The sequence below is a fragment of the Notechis scutatus genome, chromosome 1 (genome assembly GCF_049901735.1).
Source record: "Notechis scutatus isolate UNSWTSFEM ecotype Mainland chromosome 1, rNotScu1.2, whole genome shotgun sequence".
Lineage (NCBI taxonomy): Eukaryota > Metazoa > Chordata > Lepidosauria > Squamata > Elapidae > Notechis > Notechis scutatus.
Genome location: NC_142009.1, coordinates 290,909,528 through 290,935,651, shown reverse-complemented (window position 1 = coordinate 290,935,651; position 26,124 = coordinate 290,909,528). Strand labels below are relative to the sequence as shown.

The 26,124-nt window shown below is 39.7% G+C and overlaps 2 protein-coding genes across 4 annotated transcripts in view; one reads left to right on the top strand and one right to left on the bottom strand.

The window, feature by feature from the left end:
- LTBP2 (latent transforming growth factor beta binding protein 2) overlaps positions 1-14,446 on the top strand; it is a 104,134-nt gene extending 89,688 nt beyond the window's left edge. The window contains exons 26-34 of one of the 3 annotated variants that reach the window (XM_087951885.1): positions 271-462; positions 2,330-2,413; positions 2,544-2,575; positions 3,053-3,149; positions 3,376-3,516; positions 5,666-5,836; positions 11,014-11,274; positions 12,156-12,305; positions 13,360-14,446. In XM_087951885.1, coding sequence (XP_087808011.1) covers positions 271-462; positions 2,330-2,413; positions 2,544-2,575; positions 3,053-3,149; positions 3,376-3,516; positions 5,666-5,836; positions 11,014-11,274; positions 12,156-12,305; positions 13,360-13,523 — 1,292 coding nt within the window. In that variant the 3' untranslated portion in view covers positions 13,524-14,446. Of the gene's footprint in view, positions 1-270; positions 463-2,329; positions 2,414-2,543; positions 2,576-3,020; positions 3,150-3,375; positions 3,517-5,665; positions 5,837-11,013; positions 11,275-12,155; positions 12,306-13,207; positions 13,253-13,359 lie in introns of those variants that run through there. The other 2 variants (XM_087951886.1, XM_026664433.2) reach the window with 2 other exon arrangements.
- A 1,721-nt stretch (positions 14,447-16,167) lies between these two features.
- NPC2 (NPC intracellular cholesterol transporter 2) lies at positions 16,168-25,014 on the bottom strand. Its single transcript, XM_026664435.2, has 4 exons — positions 24,883-25,014; positions 18,383-18,490; positions 17,604-17,776; positions 16,168-16,900 (listed from the first exon to the last, which is right to left on the bottom strand). The coding sequence occupies exons 1-4, from the start codon at positions 24,974-24,976 to the stop codon at positions 16,814-16,816; spliced, it is 462 nt and encodes a 153-aa protein (XP_026520220.1). The 5' UTR covers positions 24,977-25,014; the 3' UTR covers positions 16,168-16,813.
- Between the last annotated feature and the right edge of the window lie 1,110 nt (positions 25,015-26,124).

Genomic DNA, 26,124 nt, shown 5'->3' with positions numbered 1-26,124 from the left:
ATTTACAGATAAAGAATATAATGCAGATGATGATGACTTGTATTATATCTGCATTTGGAAAGACAAATGCAAGTAAACTTCCAATTAAACTATTTGGAATTTGTGAAATATATTTTACATTGCTATGATTAATAATGTAATAAAGTCTAGAGGATGCTTTGCTCTGACAGATTGCTTTCATCAGATAATTTCCAGATGTGTGCCTGTTTGTCCAACAGAATGTTATCAATGTGATTCTGTCATATAAATTATGTTTTACTCTCATCTCAGGGGAACCTAGAAGGCCTGTATTTTTACATCCAGATAATACAGAGCGGAAGGAGTGCTATTATCACATCAGTGATGTCCCATTGTGTGATAGTGTCTTAGCCAATAACACCACAAAGGAGGAATGCTGTTGCACAGAAGGAGCAGCCTGGGGAGATAATTGTGAAACATATCTGTGCCCAGTCATTGGCTCAGGTATATTGCATTATTGTTTAAGTCTTCAACATGTGAGCAATGAAAAAGGAACTTCCTAAATGCTTGTTTGTTCTGAATGTACGTGTATGCTTTCTTTTTCTTCCATTCATTCGTATCTGATTCTCAAAGCCTGGACAAGTCCCTTCAGTTTTATTGGTGAGGTTTTTCAGAAGTGATTTGCCATTTCTTCATTCCTAGGGCTAAGAAAACAATAACTGGCCCTTGGTCACCCAGTTAGCTTTATGTCCAGGATTAGACTTCGCAATTTCTAGTTTCTAGCTTGATGCCTTAACCACTGCAACAAACCAGCTCTCATGTGTTTTGGTATATGTATGTGTAGACAGTATGTATATGGTTGTATATGTAGATGCATAGCTATAAAGCTGTCCAAGTCAGGCCTGAATATTGAGTCACTAGAGTACATAATCTGCTTCTTCTAGAGCCCTCTAGAGCTGTAAACTGACCATTTTCTTTACAAACTTCCCCAAGATGAGAAGATTGGAAACGAAATAAACATTATCCAGGTGTGTTGAGTCAAGTCGTGGCCTCTTAAGAAGATGGAACATAATCATCTCTTTAAAAAACAGAAATCCACTCACCATTGCATGGACCCAATTACATAAGAAATAGTACAGAGATGCCAAAATCTTAATGTCCTTATATAAATTCAATGGTGTCACCATTCTAGAATATTGTGTGCAGTCACACCTCAAAAAGGATATCATAGGACTAGAGAAAGGTCAGAGGAGGGCAACTAAAGTAATCAGAGGACTGGAGCAGCTCCCCTATCAGTTGTATAACAGGGGACATGATTGAGGTATACAAAATTATGCATGATGTGGATAAAGTGAAGAAGGACTGAAATATTACAAGCAGAGGTCATTCAGTGAAATTGAATCCTGGAAGAATCAAGAGAGAAGAAAAGAATTTTTTAATGGGTAATTCACCTTTGGAATTGACGATCACAAGATATAGTGCTGGTTACCAGCTTGGCTGGCTTCAAAAAAGGGGTTGGAAGTCCCCCCCCCCAAGTTCATGGAAGTCATGAGGATCAATGGTTATTACACTTGATTGAAGTATACAACTGCTCTGAAGGCCCTCTGCTGGAGGATTAGAGGGCTCTTTTGTCCAGATGCTTGGCTATATGAAAACAGATTGATGGACTAGATGGGCCAGGGGTCTGATCCAGCAGGGATCTGATTATGTTTTTCATGTTATCTCCTGGGAGACTTTAATCAATCAGGATGGGCAGGGATCTAAGACACAGGAGGTCACCCACACAGCTCCAAATATGCTGGATAGTTCATAGGGCTAATAGATTCAGACTCTTCATAAGTAACCAGGTAGGACCTGTGCAGCCAGATTCCGATTCCGAATGAATCTGAGCAACTGTACTCCTTATCCATTTTCTCCCATCTCGTAGTGGTAGAAGTAGAACAGTTATCATGAGTCTGTGTGTTCAGTCAAAAGTGAGAAAACCTCCCCCAACCCATCGAGGGTCAATTTAGTGACCAATCAGGATTACAGATGTCATGTGACATGGACTATATTTCCCAGGATACCTTAACTACATTTACCATGATGCATTCCCTTAAGGGGACAGCTCACAATTGCTAACTAACTATCCAATTCCCATACACTGGCTGGACAGCACAATGCCTACAATATTCCTCTCAGCACCTCACAAATGTTCCCTTGGCTCTTATTTACCAGGAAAGTCAAGGTTACACTAAGCAGCACCACTGATCTTAGAGTTATCATGATCAGTGGTATCTCAGTTATATGCTACAGTAATATGCTTCTTATATTTTTCCCTTCTTCTGAGTTTCATTTAATTATAATTCTTCTTTGTCAATTTTTTTGGCAGTGGAATATATTGAAATTTGCCCCAGTGGGAAGGGCTATATTCCTGTAGAAGGAACACTGATTTTTGGACAGACATCTTATACAGGTACTTCTAATTCTAACAAAGCCAACAGTAATTTCAAGCTCAAACCGAATGGGAGGGATGGCTTATGTTTTAGAAGAAATATTTCATTTATTCAAGTGTTAATATCCATAATCAGGTTTTTCCCTCATAGATGCCAACGAATGTGAAATGTTTGGCTCTGAGGTCTGTCTGTCATTATGCATTATATAAGCAATTATTATAGCACAATAAACAGTTCTCATGTTGAATTATGACTTTGCTACCCTTATAAAAACTTCAGAGAAATGCCAGCGATCAAACAGTAAATCCAGCTCACTTCACAGTGTTCATATTGATGTAAATCAGTGGGATTTTCTATATGTATGTATTTCTTTTTGTATCCAGAATTGACTTCAATAGGCAGGGCTTTGCTGCAAATAGAAAAGTTTTCCACCAGAGATCTTAGTGTGAAAAGAATGTTCTAGAAATTCCTTCCTTCCTTCCTTCCTTCCTTCCTTCCTTCCTTCCTTCCTTCCTTCCTTCCTTCCTTCCTTCCTTCCTTCCTTCCTTCCTTCCTCCCTCCCTCCCTCCCTCCCTCCCTCCCTCCCTTCCTTCCTTCCTCTTATTGAGGTTTGTTTCCCCCCCATAGATGCCAATGAATGTGAAATGTTTGGCTCCGAGGTCTGTCATAATGGACATTGTGTGAACACAGTGCCTGGATACACCTGCTTCTGCCATGTTGGATATTTCTATCACTCCAGCCAGTTCGCATGTGTTGGTGAGAATCCTCTCCCTGCTTGTTTGACCCACTTGACATCTTTTGTAAAAGGCTCCCTGTCACATTTGGAGGGAATGATACATTTACTGAAAACATGGCCCAGGGTGAGCAAGAGGCCATCCAAAATATCAACTATTAACATGACGGGGTGTTGAGTGTTCTGTATGTGAGGGTGAAAGAACAATTTTTTACATCTACTTGAGTGAATTCTCTGTTGTGATCATAGATCTTGATGAGTGTGAAAATGAAGAGGTCTGTACAAATGGCAAATGCCTGAACACAGCTGGTTCTTACCACTGCTTCTGTAGCCTTCCCCTGGTTCTGGATGTAATCCACAATCGCTGTGTCAACGTTTCCAACAGTGCAGGTGAGATTCCTCTGGATAGTATATAAACTGGTCTCTATAAACATAGAAGAGTTCTGATAGAGTCCTGTGAAGGTAAGTTTTGTTCTTGAGTTTAAAATGGCAAAATCAAATAGGGATGAGGTCAGGACACATTAGAAAACATAAGAGAGCCACTTGTAGTACAGGTAGCCCTTGACTTATGACAACAACTGAGCCCCAAATTTCTGTTGCTAAGTGAAACATTTGTTATATGAGTTTGCCCCATTTTATGGCCTTTCTCATCACAGTCGTTAAGCGAATACTGTAATTGTTAAATAAGTCAAACTATTGTTAAGGGAATCTGGCTTCCCCATTGACTTTGCTTGTCAGAAGGCCGCAAAACGGGATCATATGACCCTGGGACACTGCAACCGTCATAAATATGAGTCAATTGCCAAGTGTCTGAATTTTGATCACATGACCATGAGGATGCTACTATGGTCGTAAATGTGAAAACGGGTCATAAATCTCTTTCTTCAATGCTGTTGTAACTTTGAATGGTCACTAAATGAACTGAAAGCACATATGATTTCCTATGTAAAAAATAATAAATTAAGATGTGATCAATCTCTACAAGATTGGAAGATAAGATCAATCTCTAGAAATAACTTCATAACTCTGATACAGAATTTAATTCATCTTGGAAACTATGGATTATAGTTCTATATATGAACTTACACAACATTTGAAAGTTGGACATCTCTTAACATAAGGCTTAAATATCTCAGCTTTGATTTGTTAAACAAGGACACAATTCTTGGACTAAACAATGGAAAAATTGATTTCTCATTCTGATTTAGGATGCATGTTGGTTATTAATTAGTGAATATCCATTTGATTTTAATTATGTTATGAAGTCTTAAATTGATACACTGTATTTTAATATGTGGTAGTTTAATGTTGCTTCATACTTTTTATTTAATATTACTCTGCTTGTAAATCTCTTTTTTCTTTTTAATTAAAAAAAAATATTCTAAAAAATAAAGCATCAAAGTAGGAAACTTAGTTTAAAACTATGTCTCTCACTGATTGACTTTGGGCCGATCAGCATGTGTCAACCTGATCTACTTCCCAGGATTGCTGTGATAAAATGGAAAAGGAAAAATAATGTTGGAAAAGATAGAAGGAAACAACCCACACGCTCAGGGGCTTAGACAAGAGAATGTGGTAAAGTTTGGGATTTTAACTTGAAACTAATGGAAATGGCACCTGACTCAAATATCTAAAAACATACATGGCATTGAGAAAGTATGAAGGGAGATGCTTTTCTTTGTTTTTTTTCAAATACCAGAACCAGGCATTACCCAATGAAGTCAACGGAAGAAAGTTCAAAAAAAGAAAGCACTTCATCACAAGTGTATAATTAATCTGTGACTTTAGAACCAGAAGGTGTGATGGCCACTAACTTGAATGGTTTTTAAAAAAGATTAAATACATGCATCAACATACATTGGAAAACAGGTCTAGCAACAGATATTGAGCAATTTCTGCATGTTTATATTGCTTTCTAGAGTCATTCAAATATCATAGTGCCAAAATAACAGTAACATAGACAGGCTGTATATCATTTCCATAGCGACGGTGTATTATTGTGGAGACCCAGTAAGTCAGCAGTGTAGAAATGAACTTAACCTTGAAAACTCACTGCTATATCTGAACTTGAAGCAATATGCTTCTAAATAACAGCTGCAAGAGGACCAGGTGGGAGAGGGATATGTCTCTCTTTTCTGTCTGCTTGCTAAGATGGGTCATGGACTGATTCAGCAATGCTATTCCTAGGTTCTTATGTTGCAAAAAAAGATCCTAAAAGTCAAAACATTTCATTACTTTGTAAGATATGCTTGAACTGCCTTGACAATTGTCTTCCAATGATGTTTTAATTTATATTCCTATCCTAAGCCTCAAGACCTAATGGCCTTGCTACGTATACTATTCTATATGTTGACCCTCAGGACAATTAAATCTCAAGCTTTTTTTTCCTAGCCAATATTGCAACAAAAGATCAAAATTCTGCAGAAAGGAAAAAGGGAAGCTCTTTTATGATTATATAAGGCTTTACAGTATTATGGCCTTAATACAACATAGAGACTGGCTTATTCCTTTTCTATAACCTTTTTTCCCCCAATAACAGATAATCCGGATGAACCTGACAGCGAATTAGAAATTTGTTGGCAGAAGGTCTCAACAAGCTATGTTTGTAGTGAACCATTGCTGGGACGACAAACAACATATTCAGAGTGTTGTTGCCATTATGGAGAGGCTTGGAGTCGGGACTGTGCAGTCTGCCCTCCAAGGTCCTCTGGTGAGAAAATGCCATTTGCTTCAACAGTTAGGCTTTGTCGTTGAATTTAGATTAATTGATTAGTCTGATTGCATCCAGTTTTGGTTAGCACAATATAAAAAAGATGTTGAGACTTTAGAAAGAGTACAGAGAAGAGCAACAAAGATTATTAGGGGACTGGAGGCTAAAACATATGAAGAACAATTGAAGGAATTAGGTAACTCTAGTGAAAAGGAGTAAGGGCGACATGATAGTAGTGCTCCAATATTTGAGGGGCTGCCACAAAGATGAGGGGGACAAACTATTTTCAAAAAAGTAAAACATAAAATACAGAAATTAATTCAAGGATAAAATGGATAAAAGAAAATATAGTAATACACGTGATAAGAATCAACATTCAGATACATACGTCACTTTACATGATACATTGATCTGTTTGTTATCATGAGTTCTTAGCTCAACTGCCTTAAATATAAAAAGCAGTTCTGCTCACAATGTATACATTAGAGCCCAGTAGGAAATAGAACAGACTGTGATTCATATCCCAGTGGCTTGTTGTTTCAAATAGGGATGTTAAATATTTGAGAGGGACATATACTTGGCAAACAAAACATGAGGGTTATCTTTGATGGCTGGGCCACCACATATATTCATCACCTTATGATATGGCAGGTGATGGAAGCACCATACTTGACTGTGGTATCCAGCATACTCAAATCTTGCTCTATAACAGGGCTGTCAAATTTGCCGCCCGTGGGCCAGATACACCATGCGCTGGCCACGCCTCTGCCCGGTTTAGTGAAGGGAGAAAAAGTCCCGATACATCACATGACGCTGCTGTGATGATGTGAGTTTGACACCCCTGCTCTAAAATAGGCCCTTCTTGATAATTGTGTCAAGCTCATTAATAGATAGATATTTTTCAAACTGAATTTTTTTTCCTTAACTAATTTAAAGGTCTGCTTTTGTGAATAACTCCATATCCATTTGGGCACTGATATCTGGGTTTCTCTGTTTATAAATTACCCTTGCCTGGGAGGCAGTTGAGAGTAAATACTGGGTTGAAACCATGTTGTGAAGTAACTTCGGTAACTTTGAAGTTAGGTCTTATTAATATTTCTGTCTAGCTAAATGACCAACTGGATTCATTGTTCTTACTGAATTTTACTGTCATTGTTCTTTACTAGAATGTTTTTTGTTTTCAGTTCAATTATTTTCAATATTGGATACTGCTCGGAGAAGTCCCTGCAGTTTTCTTGGCAAGATTTATCAGAAGTGGTTTGCCATTTATCGCTTTCCTAAGGCTGAGAGAAGGTGACTAGTGCAAGGTCATCTAATTGGCTTCATGCCCAAGGTGGAGACTAGAACTCCCAGTTTCCTAGTTTTAGCCTGATGCTACACCAAAATGGCTCTCACTAAAATGTATAGTTAATATTAAGTTTACCTGGTGCTATTTGAAATACTTCTAACATTCATGGTATAAATCCACATGAAAGTTTATACCATGAAAGAGTGCAGAGAAGAGCAACGAAGATGATTAGGGGACTGGAGGCTAAAACATATAAAGAATAATTGCTGGAATTGTATGTCGAGTTTAATGAAAAGAAGGACTAGGGGTGACATAGCAGTGTTTCAATAACAAAGAGTTGCCACAAAGATGAGCGAGTCAACCTATTCCCTAAAGCACCTGAAGGCAGGACAAGAAGCAACTGCTGTTAACTAATCAAGGAGAGAAGCAACCTAGAACAAAGGAGAAATTTCCTCACAGTTAGAACAATTAACCCGTGGAACAGCTTGCTTCAAGAAGTTGTGAATGTTCCAACCATTGAAGTTTTTAAGAAAAGATTGGATAACCATTTGTCTGAAATGATATAAGGTTTCCTGCCTGAGCAGGGGGTTGGACTAGAAGACCTCCAAGGTCCCTTCCAACTCTGTTATTTTGTTATCTGAAGACACAGGCACATTCTCAGTTACAATAAACCAGAAATCCAGAAAAAAATCATAAAGAATATACTTGATTTACATTATCCAATCTTTCCTATCTCTTTCCACCCCTGGAGAAAGTTAAACTTTTTAAATATTAAAAACCAACCTTGGTATTAAAAGTTAATGTTTTCCTTTCTTGCTGCTTTTACAAAAAAAAAAAAAAACCTAACACAATGCTTTGTTATTTGTTTCTATTCCTTGACTCATTGCGTAACAAGCCAAAAGTTGTTTAAGACTGGATTTGCTCAGTTAAGCAAACTGATCACCCCACCCACCACTCCAAGGTTTTATACTGAAGCATTCATTATTAGTCACTATGGAAGGGATTTTTTTGTTTGCTTTGTATGAAGTAGCTTCCTAATGGAATATAAGATAAAGCTATTTTGGCTGGGGTTAGAAACACATGGAGTAACCCAAGATAAGGAATAGGGATCTTAGGGATCTTCTCACATTTAGTTCAACTGGCTTTCCCTAGAGAACTTTTTACCGCAATCTGTCCAAACAATTTCTCACTCCAGGAACCCTATTAATGCTAATTTTATTTATTGTTTCCAGGGATTTGGTCACTCATTCCTGAGTCAGATGATTTTCAGATTAGTTTACAGCAATTAAAACAAAAGCGGACAATAGAATAAACATATATTCGATGTTTGATCCTTAATGGAACTACATCGGTATGGAGGGAAGAATGCAGAGGGTTCCTCAAGATTCTGTCTTGGACCCAATGCTCTTCAAAATCTTCATAAATGACATAGATGAGGGCATTCAATTTCATCAGATTTGCAGAAGACACCAAACTCGGGGGAACTGCCAATGCTTTAAAAGATAGACTCAAGTTTCAAAAGGGTTTTGATTGGGCCCTATCCAACAAGATGCATTTGGTGACAAGGAAAGTAAGGTCCAACATTTAGGCAGGAAAATCAAATGCACAGGTAGGGGATAGGCAGCAGCTGGCTCAACAGTAGTGCCTATGAGAGGGATCTAGGTGTCCTGGTGGACCACTGCTTAAACGAGTTAGTAGTATGCTGCAGCTGCCAGAAAAGCCAATACAGTTCTGAGCTGCATCAACAGAGGGTTTGTATCAAGATCAAGGGAAGTGATAGTACCACTTTATGTGGCCACTGCTGAGGCCACATTTGAAATACTGCCTCCAGCTTCAGTCACCATAGTACACAAAAAATTGCAGAGACCCTAGAAAGATTGCAGAGAAGAGCCATGATGATGATAAGGATCTAAACTCTAAGATGGGGGTCCCCAACTGTGGACCAGCACCGGGCTGTGGCATGTCAGAAACCGGTTCGTGCAAACAAATGAAGCCCCATTTGTGTGCAGGCAGCACACAAAACCACATCCCCTCCGGTCCATGGAAAAACCTCTCTCCACAGAACTGGTCCCAGGTGCCCAAAAGTTTGGGACCATTGTTCTAAATTCTATGAAAATGTCTAAGAATGAAGATGTGTTTAGTTGGAAGGGTCCTTGGTGTTCTCTGAGCTTGGTTGTTTTCTTGCAGAAGTTTCATTATCCAAACTAGATAACATCATCAGGACCAGTCCTGAGGATATTTCTTAGTTTGGTAATAAAACATCTGTAAGAAAACAACAAAGTTCAGAGAGCACCAAGGACTCTTATTTCAATTCTCAGCTACAAATGTTTTTCTTTATTGGTACCACCATCAGTGCTAGCTTGGGGGTGGGGTTTGTTCTCAGTTTATATTTCAGAGCACAGGTGTCAAACTCAATCATGTCACGTGGTGTATCACAATTTTTTTGCCTTTGGTGGGTGTGGCTTGTGCATGATGCATCCAGCTCTTGGGCCACCAGTTTGACATCCATTATTGAGGCTTGCCTGTCCGTGTTTCAACTCTGAACTACAAACATTTTCTTTTATTGATGTTTAGCTTAATGAAGAGAAGATTGAAAGGAGACAAAATAGCAGTTTTCCAACACTTGAAGGGCTGCAGAAAAAAGAGAGGGAAGAGAGTGCTTATTTATTCTCCATTGAACCTGAGAGTAGGATAGGATAAGAAGTAATGAGTGAAGTTTGTTAGAGGAAAATCCAACCTGGAAATGAGGAGGAATTTCTGATAGTGATAATTATTAAGCAGCTTCCTTCCCAAAGTTGTGTATGCTTCATTACTGGAGATTTTAAAGAAAAGATTGGGCAACTATTTGTCTGGTATGAGGACAACCATGGTATGAGGACACCTTTTTCATTCCTATGATTCTTTGAAAAACAATACTTAGTTGGATTGATGACAGATATACAGTAAATGGATAGATGGTAGCTAAAAGGTATGAAATCAGATACTATATACATATATACCGTATTTGCCGGCGTATAAGACGACCCGGCGTATAAGACGACCCCCACCACCACCAGAAACGCCCAGAAATCCCCGGGCTGCAGCGGCAGGGCAGAGTGCCAGGGGCCGTGGGAAGAGCAGGAAGGCTGCAGCCTCGGGCGGAGCGAGGCGAGCGGGATGAAGCGGAAGCGCGCAGGGGATCCAGGAAGCCAGAGGCGCCTTCGCTGCGTCCAACAAGCATCCGAAAGCCGGCAGTGGATATACCGGCGTATAAGACGACCCCCCACTTGGAGGCATGTTTTTCGGGGCAAAAGTCGCCTTATACGCCGGCAAATACGGTATTTAATATACATGTTATACATTTTATAAATATATTTTATATAATAATCATATATATAATCAGATTGGTAAGATGCTCCTTGGGAAAAGCATTCCATTGCCAGGATGCTGTTACGGGCTAATCCTCACTCTCAGCCCTAGTTGACTCTGCTGCATCTCTAAAGATAGATCATTTATAATGGGTATCAAACTCAAGGCCCGGAGGGAGGCTGGATCCAGCCCATGGGGTACTTAGATCTGCTCTGCGGGGCCACCCTGGAAATAGTGAAGGACTGGCCCACAGTGCCTCTGCCAGTGAAAACGGAGCTTGGGCTCCCAGGCTCCATTTTTGATGGCAGATGGCCCACCTGAGCCACCATAGGTGCCCCTGACACAAATGACATCAACCTGCCCATGCCCACCCCAGCCATGTCCACCTGCCACCCCTCCTCCCCGAGGTCAAACACACCCCTGATGCAGCCCTCAATGCAATCAAGTTTGACACCCCTCATTTATAACAATTGCAATAATCAGGCAGTATTGTATGAAAATCAGTTCCTTTATTAAGTTTTTCTTTGCTCTCTCTTTTTAGATGATTTTTATCAGCTGTGCAATATAGCAAATGAGGCTGGACTCCAAGAAAGGCCAAGCTATGAGTATGGGTCAAATCGAGACAGTCATCAATATGAGCTTTATATCCCTGATCTGGAGCCCTATCTGAATCGTTTGGATGAGGATGGAGCAACTGATACCAACGGAGAAGAAAACAATGCATTTGAGGATAAGGCAACACCACAAAGACAACAGGTCCACCCAGATCAGACACACCCTCGCTACATGCCTGAGCACATTGGTAAGTGTCAGGGAAAAATAAATAAAAGCTCAGTTATGCTTAGGTATATTACTCCAACTGTAGGCATTTCAACCTTCAATCCCATTTCCTGCTTTTTAAAGATCAGGTCCAGAGACTGGCCAAAAATGCAAGAAAATCTTGGTTTTAGCCAAGTGCTCAAGTCAGATTCTTTCAACATCCAAAGAGAAGTTCTGCAATGACTAATTTCTCAGAGCCACTTGTGTTAATGCAGATGAAGAGATTATGTATACCACTTCCTGGATCATACAGTTGGAAGCCTCTCTGATTTCTTCTTGTAATCCTTTCTATATGCAAGTATTCTTAATTGGATTAAAGAAAGGCATCTGAAAAAGGAGGGCCAATAGAAAGAAAATGTTCTTTTTTCCCTCTTGTTTGTTCACAGATTGTTCACAGATTTAAGGCAAAGGTCCATGCTTGCAGGGGTGGGATACAACAGGGTTAACTACCGGTTCAGGATTTACAAGCTTCCCTGCATGCTGCGAGCCGCGCGCCTGTAAATCGTCATCAGCACGCTGCGTGCAGAGAAGCAGCCTTTGAAACAGCCCTCTTTTCCTGCTTTTTTATCTGCAGCTGTGCCTCGGCAGCTGAAGTTGAAAAAGCAGGAAATAAAGGTCAGGTAAGAGCCCAGGTGGGTGGGTGGGCAAACACATCAGCAGACATAGAACCAGTTCTATGTCTGCTGCTCTTTAGAGCTACCAGTTCTACAGAGGTGGACAGAACCGATAGAAACCCACCCCTGCATGCTTGCCTTTAATGCATATATACATAGAAAGAACCATTTTGGCATTTTTCCTTCTACAAGATTATCCTATTCTATATTGCTTTTTTTAAAATATCTATTTCTTACTCTCATCTTTCAGAGCAGTACAGCAGCTTTGAAGGGCTACAAGTAGAAGAGTGTGGAATTCTTACTGGCTGTGAAAATGGACGCTGCGTACGTGTTCAGGAAGGTTACACTTGTGATTGCTTTGATGGCTTCCAATTAGATTTGAAGCTCATGGCCTGTGTCGGTAAGTGCCGTAAGTGCCGTGGGTGAAAATGTGGTAGATCTTGCCAAAAAAAAGTACAGCAAAGAACCCCCCAAACCCTGAGTTACTAAAGAGGGCTGTGCATCCTTTTAAAATGTTAAGCTTAATTTTAATTATTGGAGAGGTTTTTGGTGCGTTCGTTGCCATTGTTACTATGCTAAAGACAAACTCTCACTCAGGAGTGTTTTGCTGGAGAGTTCATGCTCTTACCAAATTATTTGAAGGCACAATTCAAAGTTTAGAAGAGCTTTACTCACTCCATCCTTATAGTATAGTCTTTATCAGGGGTGGGATTCAAATTTTTTAACAACCAGTTCTGTGGGCGTGGCTTAGTTGGTGGGCGTGGCTTGGTGGTCATGTGACTGGGTGAACATGACTTTTGGTCATGTTATTAGCTGGGCGTGGCCAACTCAATATCACTCACAATGGGGCACATATCTCCTTGCCTGGCCTCTCATGACTGTGGGGATGCTGCAACAGTCATAAGTGTGAAAAATGGTCATAAGTCACTTTTTTCAGTGCCATTGTAACTTTGAATGGTCACCTCCACACAAGCAAAGTACTAGCAAAGAAGGAGGGGGGAAATCCAGAGAAGCTCCTGAGACAGAAAGTCTAGTCCTGCCAAGAATGTAATAAGGGTTAACAGAGAGGCAGTTTCTGTAAGCAACACCAGAATGTTTCCTTCCTGCCTTCCTTACAGGATTAGGCCAGTAATTTCTTCTAACAACTGCTTCTCTGAACTGCTTAGAATGTTAACAACCGGTTTTAGCGAATAGGTGTGAACTGGTAGAATCCCACCCCTGGTCTTTATGCAACATGAGGTTTACTCAGAAAGCAAGTACCTCAATATGGTACAATGATTATTTGAATTCTGCTCATTTCAGATCGCTTTTGAATCATCTTCAGTTTAAATGAGATACAAAGAACAGCAATGGTAAATTCAGTTTAGGTATGATCTTATAAACTAAAAAGAATGTGAGAAAAATGCTGTGTTGTTGGATCTAATAGTGTTCTTTTTCCCTCCTCTCCCCATCAGATATCAATGAGTGTGAAGCAGCAAATGCCTCCATGATTCTTTGTAAAGGTAATGCCTGTGAAAACACAGAGGGCTCCTATCGCTGCACTTGCTCACCTGGCAGTGCAGCTTTAGTGGAGACTCACTGCATTCCAGAGACTGCACAAAATCCAGAGGCTGCATAACTACAAAAGAAGAGTTAAAGTGGAGGCAACATTTTCAGCCGTTTGCTTCAAGTACTGGAACTCTGTGCAGTCAGAAAAGTGTTTCAGGGAACTCAGCAGCTTTAAAACATTTTACTTCCCAGAAAGCAAAGACTCAGCATATGGATCTGTTCAATTACAGTATTTCAGCCAGTGTAAGCACTCAGGGCCCAATCTTCATATACTGTATGTGCATTTGATAAATGATCACGCCATTTTTATCACAGATTTTTGGCCTTGTTACTAATTGCATTGGATAGACCAGCAGTACACTCCCTCTTTCTTGTTCACCTTTTGTTTCTTTGTTTATATCATAAGTGAACAATTTGTGCCCCCAGAATTATTCTCACAAGGCTTTACCACTTTATTGTACCAATTTCTCACTTATCCCATGTCATCTTACATTTCTTTACTATTCATAGAATGCTGCTTCCTAAATTTACTTATAATCCTTACTCTAACCTTTTCAGAAATAGTCTGAACTTTGTATACAAAATGGGCATGTCCTCCTCACAGCTACTAATGCATTATGTCCTCTTTTTAGCATGACTGAAGGAAATTCGCATTCCACAGATAACAGACATTTGGCTTCCAAATGAATCCAGCCAAAAATCTATATAATCTTCTCTTAAAGTTATCCTTATTAGCAAATAAAAAGACACATCCAAGCCCAGAACACATTTTGCCCTGCAGAGTTAGAGCAACTATAGTTTCATTGTGGCTTGGACTTCATTGGTATTTTTTGGGCTTTCTGTTCACCAAAAGCCATGGACATCCAACTGCACCTTCTGTGATTGCTGGCATGTTACTTTGGGAAGTGGGAAAAATTATAGCTCTTTAGTTTTAAAAAGTAATGCAGAGCTTTCCATTGGAAAAAATACGTGTTAAATAAATGTGTTTTTTTTTATATTGTGCCTAATGGTTTATAGACTGGGGCTGGTCAGATAACACAGGGATCCCCAACCTTTTCGACGCCGCGGCCCGGTTCCGACATCAGCTGGGCGCCACGGCCCGGTACCGGCGTCAACTGGGCGCCGCCATCTTTTTATGACGAAAGGCGCTTCCGGTGGCGTCACCGGGCGCTGTTTGTCATAAAAGATGGCGGCTGCGCTTCTGGTGAGCTTTTCGGTAGAAATGGCTTTCTACCCGAAAAGCTCACGAAGCGCTAGCGCCGCCATCTTTTATGACGAAACAGCGCTCGGTGAGCTTTCTACCCGGAAAAGCTCACCAGAAGCGCTTTTTTTACCAAAAAAAAGATGGCGGCGCCCAGCAACCAGCGGCCCGGTAAGGCTTGTTCCGCGGCCCGGTACCGGTCCGCGGACCGGCGGTTGGGGACCCCTGATATAACAGATAACAGATAGAGTTGGAAGAGACCTTGTAGGCCATCTAGTCCGATCTCCTGCCCAAACAGAAGATCCTACACCCGTGATGGCAAACCTATGGCACGCATGCCGGAAGTGGCACGCAGAGCCACTTCTGCTGGCACGCGAAAGGTCGCCCAGAAGAGCTCCACTGCGCTTGTGCGTACACTGCCCACCCTCCAGCTGATTGTTGGGTATCTGGCACACATGCATGGGATGCGGGAGTGCGGGGGAGATGGGCACACATGTGCAGAGATTCAGGGGCACACGCAGGGGGGCTTGCATGCATGTGCAGATGCATGGCACATGGGGGGATCCTGCATGCATGCACAGAGACATGTGGCATGTGCGGGGGGCAACACGTGCATGTGCAGGGAGCATTCGCATTACCTTCTGGGTGCTGACACGCAAGCGCACACATTTTTGGCATGGGAGCCCAAAAAGGTTAGCCACCATTGCCTTACACCATTTCTGACAGATGGGAATCCAATCTCTTCTTGAAAGTCTCAAGTGATGGCACTCCCACAACTTCCGAGGGCAAGCTGTTCCATTGGTTGATTGTTCTCACTGTCAGAAAGTTTCTCCTTATTTCCAGGTTAAATCTCTCCTTGTTCAATTTCCATCCATTATTCCTTGTCTGGTCTTCAGGAGCTTTAGAAAATAGCTTGAACCCTTCCTCTCTGTGGCAGCCCCTCAAATATTGGAAGACCGCTATCATGTCTCCCCTGGTCCTTCTCTTCACTAGACTAGCCATGCCCAGTTCCTATAACCGTTCTTCATGTGTGTAACCTTTTTTCATATATTTCTACCTTCTCTTTCTGAGCTTAGAACTAGAAACTTTTGGGAAGAACCAAATAAGTAGCAGATCCTGTTGATTCAACAAATAGAAGAGAGATGGCTAGTTTGGAAAAAAATGAAATGAAAGCATTCTATATATGACATTACAGCTTCCAGTCCCAGCACCACCATACCATTATTCATATATGTAAGATACTCTTTAGAGTATTAGGAGACTATACTTAACTATGGCTGGTACCAAAAGACTAAGCAGGGCTAATCTTGGATGGAAGATCCATCTAATTTTTCAGGGCTGTAAACTTGACTGAAAAATTGAAAGAACATCTCAGAAGGAGGCAATACAAACCATTTCTATATTGTTACCAAGATGTTCATGTAATTACTGGATGTAAAAATCACCTTGAAGAAATCTTTTTATCTATCATAAGCAAATATTTTCACTATCATCAATAAAGAGAGAGATTAAGTTTAATTCTGCTGGTTTATTAGAAACAGTTACAAAAGCTGACTGTATTTAGAAATACACCCCACAGCAACTTTAAATGACTTACAAGATAGTGCAAAATGATTAACATAAATTCTTTCTGCATAGAGATCAAGTACCATATGGTTTGACATCTGAGAGTGTAATATCTACAGAATTAGTCCCAAAAGGTGGCTATCCTGTCTTGTTTTGGCTCTAGGTAGCAACTGCAGTTGTAAAAAATAGTTTAGATTATGATATAAAGAGGAAGGGGGGGGGAAGCAGGTGGAAATTTGCAGCCAGCATCTGACCACAAGAGGCACTGAAAAGACAGAAACACAGTCATCAATTTTGCTGGGCCAGGGTTTTTTAGAAGAATTTTCTGTGGTAGGTATTTCTGTATCAAGCAATATAAATCCAGAATTTCTTTCAATTATAACAAACATTGCTCTGAGTTACAGCAAGATATCCACCAACCCACTGTTTATTCTAGTTATCCATTTTGTTCATCTAGACTATGTCTCTGAGAACAATTATTGCACAGATACTATAGGATAAACAGGAAATGCCTGGTGTAGCAAAACATTTTACTTGTCTTTATCAAACCCCGCCTTCCATCCTCTGTAACCCTTGAGGGCTAAATGGCTTTTTTAACTGGTAATTTCAACCGGAATCTTCCAGCAAAATAGCAATCCTTCTTGGTCATCAAATAACTGCCACTTGACAAGAAGTTTAATCTAGAAAAAAAAGGAAAATAATGAAAATAATTGATCTTCAGATATTAAGATTTAGGGTTATTGGAGGAAAAAATTACAAAATGCCATATGTGAATTTAACTTGAACTTGAAATAGGTTTCATCTTTCTCATGTATGTTTCAATGTAGGGATCATACCCATAACTCCCTTGTCAACATAGCAAATGTCTTTCTCTGAACAAATTTATGTCCTTGAATATTTGTTAGAACTATTACATTTTGCATCCCTTGATTTGAGGGATAAAACAACTGAGATTGTTATTTTGTGAAGCCCGAAGTCACATTTCCATATGCATAATATAATGAGCTATATGATTACAGGGACTGTATCATTTCAAACTGCAGAGGGCAAATATAGCTGAACATGTTATAGAAACAATTCCTTGTTCTAATTGAGGTTTCCTCCCAATATGCTGACATTCTAAATGTGGGAAGAAGTGCCGTATGAAATCTTCCACAATCTGTATAATTTAGAAATTGTACTTTCACAACGTTGGACAAATATGTGAGCTAATGGTCTTTCCCTGGAGAATGGAACCCTATCTCTGCAGACTTAAACCTTCCCATTGCAAAAGCAGCCAAAGTAGGACCAAGTGGTCAATTATGCGCATTCTATTTCATAAATGACACGAAGAACCATGAAAAGTAGCTCCAAGTACAGAGATCAGTCTACTAAGAAACTCACAGATGGGTAGTCGCTCTTTACTGGCAGCTTGTTCAAGTAGCTGTAAGAATGACCGTTAAGGATAGGGCAGTTGATCCCACTCTTGCATCCATCAGGCTGTTCAAGTGGGAAAGGAACATCTACTAACATTATTTCTCCAAACACCTTTGCTTTGCTGCCTTGGCTTTCAATTTCTGCAGAAGAAAAATGAGATTAATCTTAATAGGACAAGGAACGTAGACTGCAACATTGCATTTTACAATAAGAAATGTTTTCAATGTTCCATATCCAGTCTGCCTCCTTTCCTATCCATTAATTCAACTGCTTTATAATTTATAGCACTGCAGATCGGTAAGTCTCACTGATGAGTTTTCTGTTTTACTTCCTTTTTCTGAGGTTTTTACAGAGAAAACACTTCCATAAATAAAACCCACTGCGTATAAAACTGTGGTTGTTCTCATTTGTATTCTGCATAAACTAGACAATCACAGCCATTTGCAATTTTCCCAAGCATATATACAACAACAAAAGAAACATTGAAAATCATGTTCTACATATGTTTGTCATGGATTTTTATCTATGAACTCCATTAAAACTACATATAGCTGATTGCTAATAATGATTCTCAGTGAAATTGTTTCATATAAAATTGCTTTTATATAACTATTGTAAATGAATGCATTTATGTATAGGATGTTTGAAATAATGAAAATAACCCCATTGTAAATGCTGAAAACATTCCTGAAAAGTTTCAGTTGGGAAATCAATCTTGTACTTCAAAATGAATAGGTTATACTTACTACTGGAAAATGTAACATTGACGCTGTAAGACTCTCCTTTGTGGAGAAGGCAAGGTAGTGTAGGACATGGAGTAATATTAACCTCCAAAATACTTCCATCTTTGGAACCTGTGCAGAAAGAATGAAACCATATAATCTTGGAGCAACTCTCAAACTCCACAATAACTGACATGGCCTGACAAATGTTTACATATTCTTATATAGTGTCCTTTGTTTTTGATTGACATGCTTGTCACTTTAAGAGATAGGAAGACTCAGAAGTGTGCAGAAACAACAAGAATCACAAGGCATTCAATAAAAATGGTTCAAAATTGTACCCAGTAACTTTAGGAAAATCTGTCTAGTTATTTGAGAATGAATCAGGACCAGCAAGAGGTAAAGGTTAAAGACAATACATTTTACCCATGTTCATGTCATATTATTAATGCAGAATAGATTACTCTATTCCAAATAATAAGCACAAATAATCTACACACCTTTCAATGGTATTGTCGCCCAAAACAGTATATTTAAAAAAAAAACATTTAAATAAATTTCATTGTTAAAATTACACTATTGCACTAAATGTCTTCTTGTCACAGAATAACACAAATAGTATAGTGATTTAAAACTCACAAACACACCCACAAGTAAAATCAAGAAGGGCAAATACAGGTTGTCTTTGACTTATAATCACAATTGGGACCAGAATTTTTATTGCTATCCATATATAATTTTTATTGTTTTATCAATGTATAAAATAGAAATAAAAATAAAATTAGGAACTTAAGGGAAGGAAGTAGAAAGGGGAAAAAGAAGATACGAAGTACAAAGAAAGGAAGATAATGATGTTCTTTTCAAAGAAAAGAATATATGTTTTTTATTTGGATATCACTTCTGGATTTTGTGCTTGCGATGAAAAAAAATGAAATGTTGACTTTGGTTTTGCCAATTAGATAGAGTTGTTGTTATAGAAATGGCTAGTTATATACAAATATGTACAAATAAAAAGTGTTATTTTGTACTGCGTTACAAAGATTTGAAAGTCAACGCCATTTTCTTTCTTCCCTTATACCTCATATTTTTCCCCCTTTCTTTTTCCGTCACTTAATTTCCTATTTTTAATTTTCTTTGTATTTTACACACAGAGTTTCTACTGCTAAGCAAAAGTGGCTGTTAAGTGTGTTGCATTCAATTCTGTGACCTTTTGTGTCGCGGTTGTTAATCCAGCTTCCTCCTTTTGACTTTGCTTATTGGAAGCTAGCTGGGAAGGTTGCAAAATGGTGATCACCCCAGGATGCTGCCAGTTGCCAAGTACACAAATTTTGATCACATGACTATGGGAGATGCTGTGACAGCTGTAGGTCATTTTCAGTGCTGTTATAACTTTGAATGGTTGAGTTGTAAGTCAAGGTCTATCTACGCTGATTTCGTACAGATATGGTTTTTACATACAGTATTTACAGAGTAGAGATATGAAATCAAGATATTCATCTTCAGGTTTCTTGGAGAACTACATAAATATTACCTTGCTTCATGCAAACTGTCTCCCTGTTTTCATCACTTTTCTGATTAGGAAACTCAACAAATTAAGTAATGCAAGCTGGTTGAAATATGCCAAAACTGCATTTCACAGCAAGCAAGACCTATTGGGAGGCCATTCAAGAGTTTTAAGAGATGAGATGTGGACATTAAGTATCTGTGGATCTGACAGTACTAAGTTTGCTCCTTTAAAATACATGACCAAAAAGCATTCAATCTTGGGACTATTTGGCATTTCAAAAGACATGCTGGCGGCTTGCCATAGCTCATCTATCTATCCATTTGTCTAGATTGGCAATGGTAAGCATTATTTAAGATAAGGACTAATCACCAAATCTTGGAAGATATGACCACAAATCTCCAGCTGGCCTATTGCTCTTTGGCATGAATTTATTTATTCTTAATTGCTAGTCCCACTCTGCAACTCTATTATGGTGTGCATTTTTCCACTACAAGGAACTGTTATTGTCAAAATTATTTGGCCACCATATGTCAAGGACACCCCTAACAAATGTTCCTAAGTTCGCATTTCTCCTGTAAATGTTAATGACAACTATAAGGAAAAAAGAGGACATTTTTAGAGTAAAGTCCTTGACCCCAATGATCTTAGCTATTGGAAACCATGCCGATTGCTATCTCTGTATATCCCTCACCTACATAGCCTTTGCTCAGGTTCCCTTTTTTAGATTATAATGATAGAAAAATGCGGCTTTTTATATATAGAATTTGTTCGATGCCATCCTGGTGCTTTTTAGCCCAAACATTAAAGTAAGAAAGATAATCAAGATTAACTTACTGTGACCTTTAGCAAATGAATCCTTTTCACTTTACTGTGTCTTAAATATACTAGCATATACCCATAGCAAATGAAAGGAATATGTGAATCAGCTGTTTCTTTCCTGCAGAATATGACTTTTATCCTCATATGACTGATGCATCACTAATGTATCAGTGCCTGTTTTTGTTATTTGCCTCAACTATGCATAGAGCTGAAACAGGAAATTGCCGGGTTTATATTTGAATTGCCAGATAATTTTAGAATATTCCTATTTAGGAACAGAATAAATTAGGCCAGTCGTATTTAGGGCTTTGTTAGGTCTACTCATAAGTGAGCTCAGTAAGGTTGAGATGAATGTAGTATAATCTTGAGGATGTTATGAAGTCATGGAGCTCACTTGGTGACTTTGAGCCAGTCATTCTCAGCCCAAACCACTTCAGAAGATTCTTGTGGTACTTATTATATACTAAGGGAAATCTCATACAAACCATTTGGACTCTCTGATGAAAGATACTGAAAGTGTAGATTTTTTAGCGCGATCAGATGCAGCCCTAAAGTTTTGTTTTTATGCAAAAATGTCCTATTTATTAATTTTTATTTATACGAGTTGTAGGTTGCTTGATTCCCAATTACTCTGGGTGGTTTACAATTAAAGAAAAAAACAACCATATGAAATAAAGAATCCTTCATTCTGCCCACAGCCCAGGATGATAGTGGTCTTTAATAGCTTTCTGCATGTTGTCAGGATGGAAGCCATATAGATCTGTGGGGGGGGGGGGGAGGTGTGATATTATTCCAGAGAACAGGTACTGCGATAAAGAAGACTTTGCTTCTAGACCTCACAAGATGATGTAGCTTAAGTAATGGGGCTCAGAGTATTCCCACTCTGCCTGATCACATTAGGGTGGCATAAACAACTGGAAATAGGCAATCCATTAAATCAAAGTTCCCCAATCTTTCCAGGTTGGCGGCTGGGAGGAAAAGGAAGGGGCAGGTACCTTTACTTGTGCATACACGTGCATGACAAGGGGCCATGAGCAAGCAAACAGGGCCATGAGCACACCTGCGTTGCAAACAGGGCATCTGTGTAATGCTAGCATGAGTGGGGGGCATGCGCGTGTGCATACACTCACTGGCCAGCCACTCACACAGCCCAGTGGTCAACAGTCCATGGCCCAGGAGTGGACTGCGGCCCACAGGCTGGGAATCTCTGCATTAAATAACCTGGCCCTATACTACCGTATTAAAGGCATTATAAGTAGTAACCAGGACTTTGAACCGCACCTAGAACACAAGCAGGTAAGCAATGCACAAAGCAGTGGGGTCACACAGACAAAACAAGGCTTGGCAACATTGCCCATTCACATTCTGAACTACTTGTAGTATCTGAATAGAATAAAGTAACAGCGTTGGAAGGGACCTTGGAGGTCTTCTAGTCCAAGCCTAGGCAGGAAACCCTACACCACTTCAGACAAATGGTTATCAAAGTAGTCTTCAAGGACAGCCCAGTCCAATAATCCATTCATGAGGTGATATGGCATGACTCACTGTCTAAAGAGCTCTCCCAATTCAGGACAGAACATTATCTTGTGTTCATTGATATTTACATCCTATTAAAACTGTTTATAGGACAATGCTCCAATCAGAGGTGGTATTCAGCAGGTTCTGACCAGTTCTGGAGAACTGGTAGCAGAAATTGAGTAGTTCAGAGAACCAGCAAATACCACCTCTGACTGGCCCCACCCACATGTATTCTCTGTCATCCAAGTCCCAGCTGATTAGCTGGGTCTTCTTTTGTTGCCCTGCACAAGAACTGGAAAGCAGGTTAGTGGGGTGGGGAGGGAATGGGATTTTGCAGTAATCTTTCCCCAGGAGTTGGGTGGGAATGGAGATTTTACAGTATCCTTCCCCTGCCACGCCCACAAGCCACGCCCATAGAACCAGTAGTAAAAAAATTTGAATCCCACCATTGGCTCCAATGAAATTGTACATAAATCTACTCAGAATTAAAGTACTAAATGTACTTGATAAACTGAGAGCTAGTTTGGTTTAGCAGTTAAGGCACGAGACCAGAAAGCAGGAAATTGTGAGTTCATGTTCTGTCCTAACCATGAAAGACAGCTGGGTGGCTTTGGGCTAATCACTCTCTCTCATCCCAACCCACCTCACAGGGTTGCTGTTGTGGGAAAAATAGAGGACAGAGGTCATCTTGAGTTATTTGTAAAAATAAAGGCAGGATAAAAATAAATAAAATAAATCTGATAATTACAGCCATCTCTGGATGAAATAGCTTTGTCTTTAGGAAAGGCAGGAAGAATCTCATCAGCTTGACTCCTTCCTTCTACGTTGCACACCAATCCCCTTTGGTTTCAGAGAACTCCCTCAGTGTTCAAGGACACTTTAGAGAGGACTTAATAGGAGAAAATAAGAAGAAAAAACTCCCTCTAACACATTCAAAATTCATTCACAGGGGCATAAACTGATGCATGGGGAACCCAGGCCTACCAGGCTGAGAGCTATATTTGGGATCTGAGAGACCTGAAGATCACCACTCTCAAAAGTAAATAAAATTAGAAGATAAAAAGGATGGTAAATGGCCAATTACAATGAAATGAATTAATAAATCTGACTACACTTCCAGTCTCAAAGAAAAACCTGCAACTATATTAGCAAATCTAACAGAAATGCAAATCTGCTTTGCAAAACAATTTTCCTGCATGTATATATTATCTCTATGGAAAACATTGTATATGTCTTGTCTGTGGCAGAAATCAGGCATGGCTTTTTGGGAATTATAATTAAGAAACAATAAGCATTCAAATTCTGCCAAAGGCTAGATTTTATTTTTTTTAAGAAAGATAAGATTTAGAAAATAGGTTAGAATCAAAAACGTCACTAGTCAACAAAATCTCATATGGGGGCTAATTCCTTGGCTCTACCCAGAGATGGGCTCACAATTTCAGATGCAGCTCCTATGATCGGAGATGAAAAAAAAAAAGTCCAAGGCATAGAAACTGTGTAGTTATTTAAAATCCTGTTCCAATCAAAGAACAACTTTTTTCTGATACATTAAAATTACATTCTAGTATAACTTCAGATACATTAGTGTTTGCTAGAAAATTTCAAGTCATTTCAATGTCAAACATGTTTGAGCTACCATTATAATTAAGCCTGGGCAACAGGTGAATAAAGATTAAAAACTCCACATTTTAGAAGATATATGAAATAATAACTCTAAACTAACCCCCACCCAGTGTTTCTAGCTCTTAATTAGTGAGTTACAAATAAAAATACTACCAATGGTTTTTCCTGCATTAGATGGATTTTATCAAACTGCTTTTTTCCTACTTTTGCTCCAAGGTAGAAATTCCTGTAAGATAAAACCTAAAACTAGAGAGAAGCAGGCTTAAGGGGAAAGGGGAAAAAAAAGAAAAGTTACCATTCATTCATGTTGCACTGTACATATTTCCTCATCGTTTCATTTTATAATTAAAAATCAGTGACTGCCCCCAACCATATCTAAGTTTCAGAACACAAATGCCCCCCTTGCTGCATCAGAGGCTGTTCTGAAAAGAGAATGATCTTGTTCACAGATAAGCATTCAAGTACCATTACTTGTATTCATGACCCACAGAGCAAAAACACAGGCTCTAGTCATATGTGCCACGCTAATCCATATGATTCAATGGGTCATGCATACTTCAAGCAGTTTGCATACACCCAAAGCTGAACCGTAACTGTTATATACAATAAAATTGGTACTTTAAGAAGTCTCCAACAGGTAGCTCTAACTTGGAGCAAACTGGCTTGTGAAAGTGGTTTTAGGAGAATGATGGAAAGAAGCTGGTCTCCCTCATGAACTCTTCCTGCTAACAATAGAATGAACCCCCAAATAATTTGATCACAAGATTCCCAGTTACCTTGGAGCAGAGACGCTTTGGGGAACTGGTCTCTTTACTGCTTTCTGGGGCTGCCACAACCCGAAAAACATGACGGTGGGCGCTTGCCTTGCCTCTTTAGGCACAAGGCTTCTCGCCACTTTTCATACCCGCCTACAGAGATCACCCACCCGAGTTCTCTGTCCGGGGGAATCACTGCAAGCATCACAGCGCCATGTGATCCCTAAGAGCAGGAGTGACAACTCTGGCGGTGCTGGAAGTTAAAGGACCCAGAACAATCACATTGCGAAAGAGTTACTCACCACAATCCAGGAACCTAACGGGTTCGGCCAATACCCCGGAGCCGACGGCCAGAAGCAAAAGCAGAGTGACGGCCAACATTTCTCCTCGTTTCATCCGCTGTCGTGCAGACCCGAAGAACAAGGAACTACTCTGGAGCCGCTGATGAGCGGGCGGAAAAATATGAACCAGCGACTGGATCACGTGAAAAGAAGCCCAGCCCAAACCCGCCCCCTACACAGTCACCTGATGGGAATCGGCCTATCTTCCTCACCAGTCGTCTCTTGGCCTTGTGATTAGGACTGAAGGGTTGCGGTCAACGAGGCGTCCTGGTGGCCGAGGTGCCTTAATCTTGTTGGGTCAAATGTGGGATTTCTGCGTGCCAAGTGTTCGTGCATTTCGCATTAAACTTTCACATATATTTTTCCCTTTCAGAAATCCGTGACCGTCTTAAAAAAAAAGATTGACTGACAAATCTATATTGGGTGTACTAAGGCAACACAATAAATCCATAGATTATTAACACGCTGCACAAATTTGAGTCCACAGAATTTACTCAACTACAAACATGCAAACCACTTCTTGGCTTACTACTGGAGTTTCCAATGGGGCATATACTTTTGTGCATTACAAAAGATATGCTCAAAGTACAGGGAGTCCTTGACTTACAACAGTTCATTTAGTGACCGTTCAAAGTTACACTGGCATTGAAAAAAGTGACTTAAAAACCACTTTTCACACTTAACAACCCTTGCAAAGTCACCATGGTCATGTGATCAAAATTCAGATGCTTGGAAACTAGTTCATATTTATGATGGTTGCAGTATCCTAGGGGTCATGGGATCCCCTTTTAGGACTTTCTTACAAACAGTGGGGAATCCAGATTCACTTAACAACCATCTTACTAACATAACAAATGCAATGATTCATTTTACAATTGTGGCAAGAAAAGTCGTAAAGTGGGGCAAACTCAGTTAAATGCTTCACTTTGCAACATAAATTTTGAGCTCAGTTGTGGGTCGTAATTCCAGGACTACCTGTTTAAACAGACTGACTTTTCCATGCATGCATCTCCACACCACTAACTCATTCCAAAACTGATGCAATAGAGGGGTAGAGTATCTGAACATGCTCTTCAGCTGGTCTTCCTGCCATGCTGATCACAGTTTTACTGCTGGGGAGGGAAGGCAATGTGCATAACTCAGGGATGCTGTGTTGTACCCTTTTATTTTAATATTAGAATTCCTTCTTCTCTGGAATTCCCT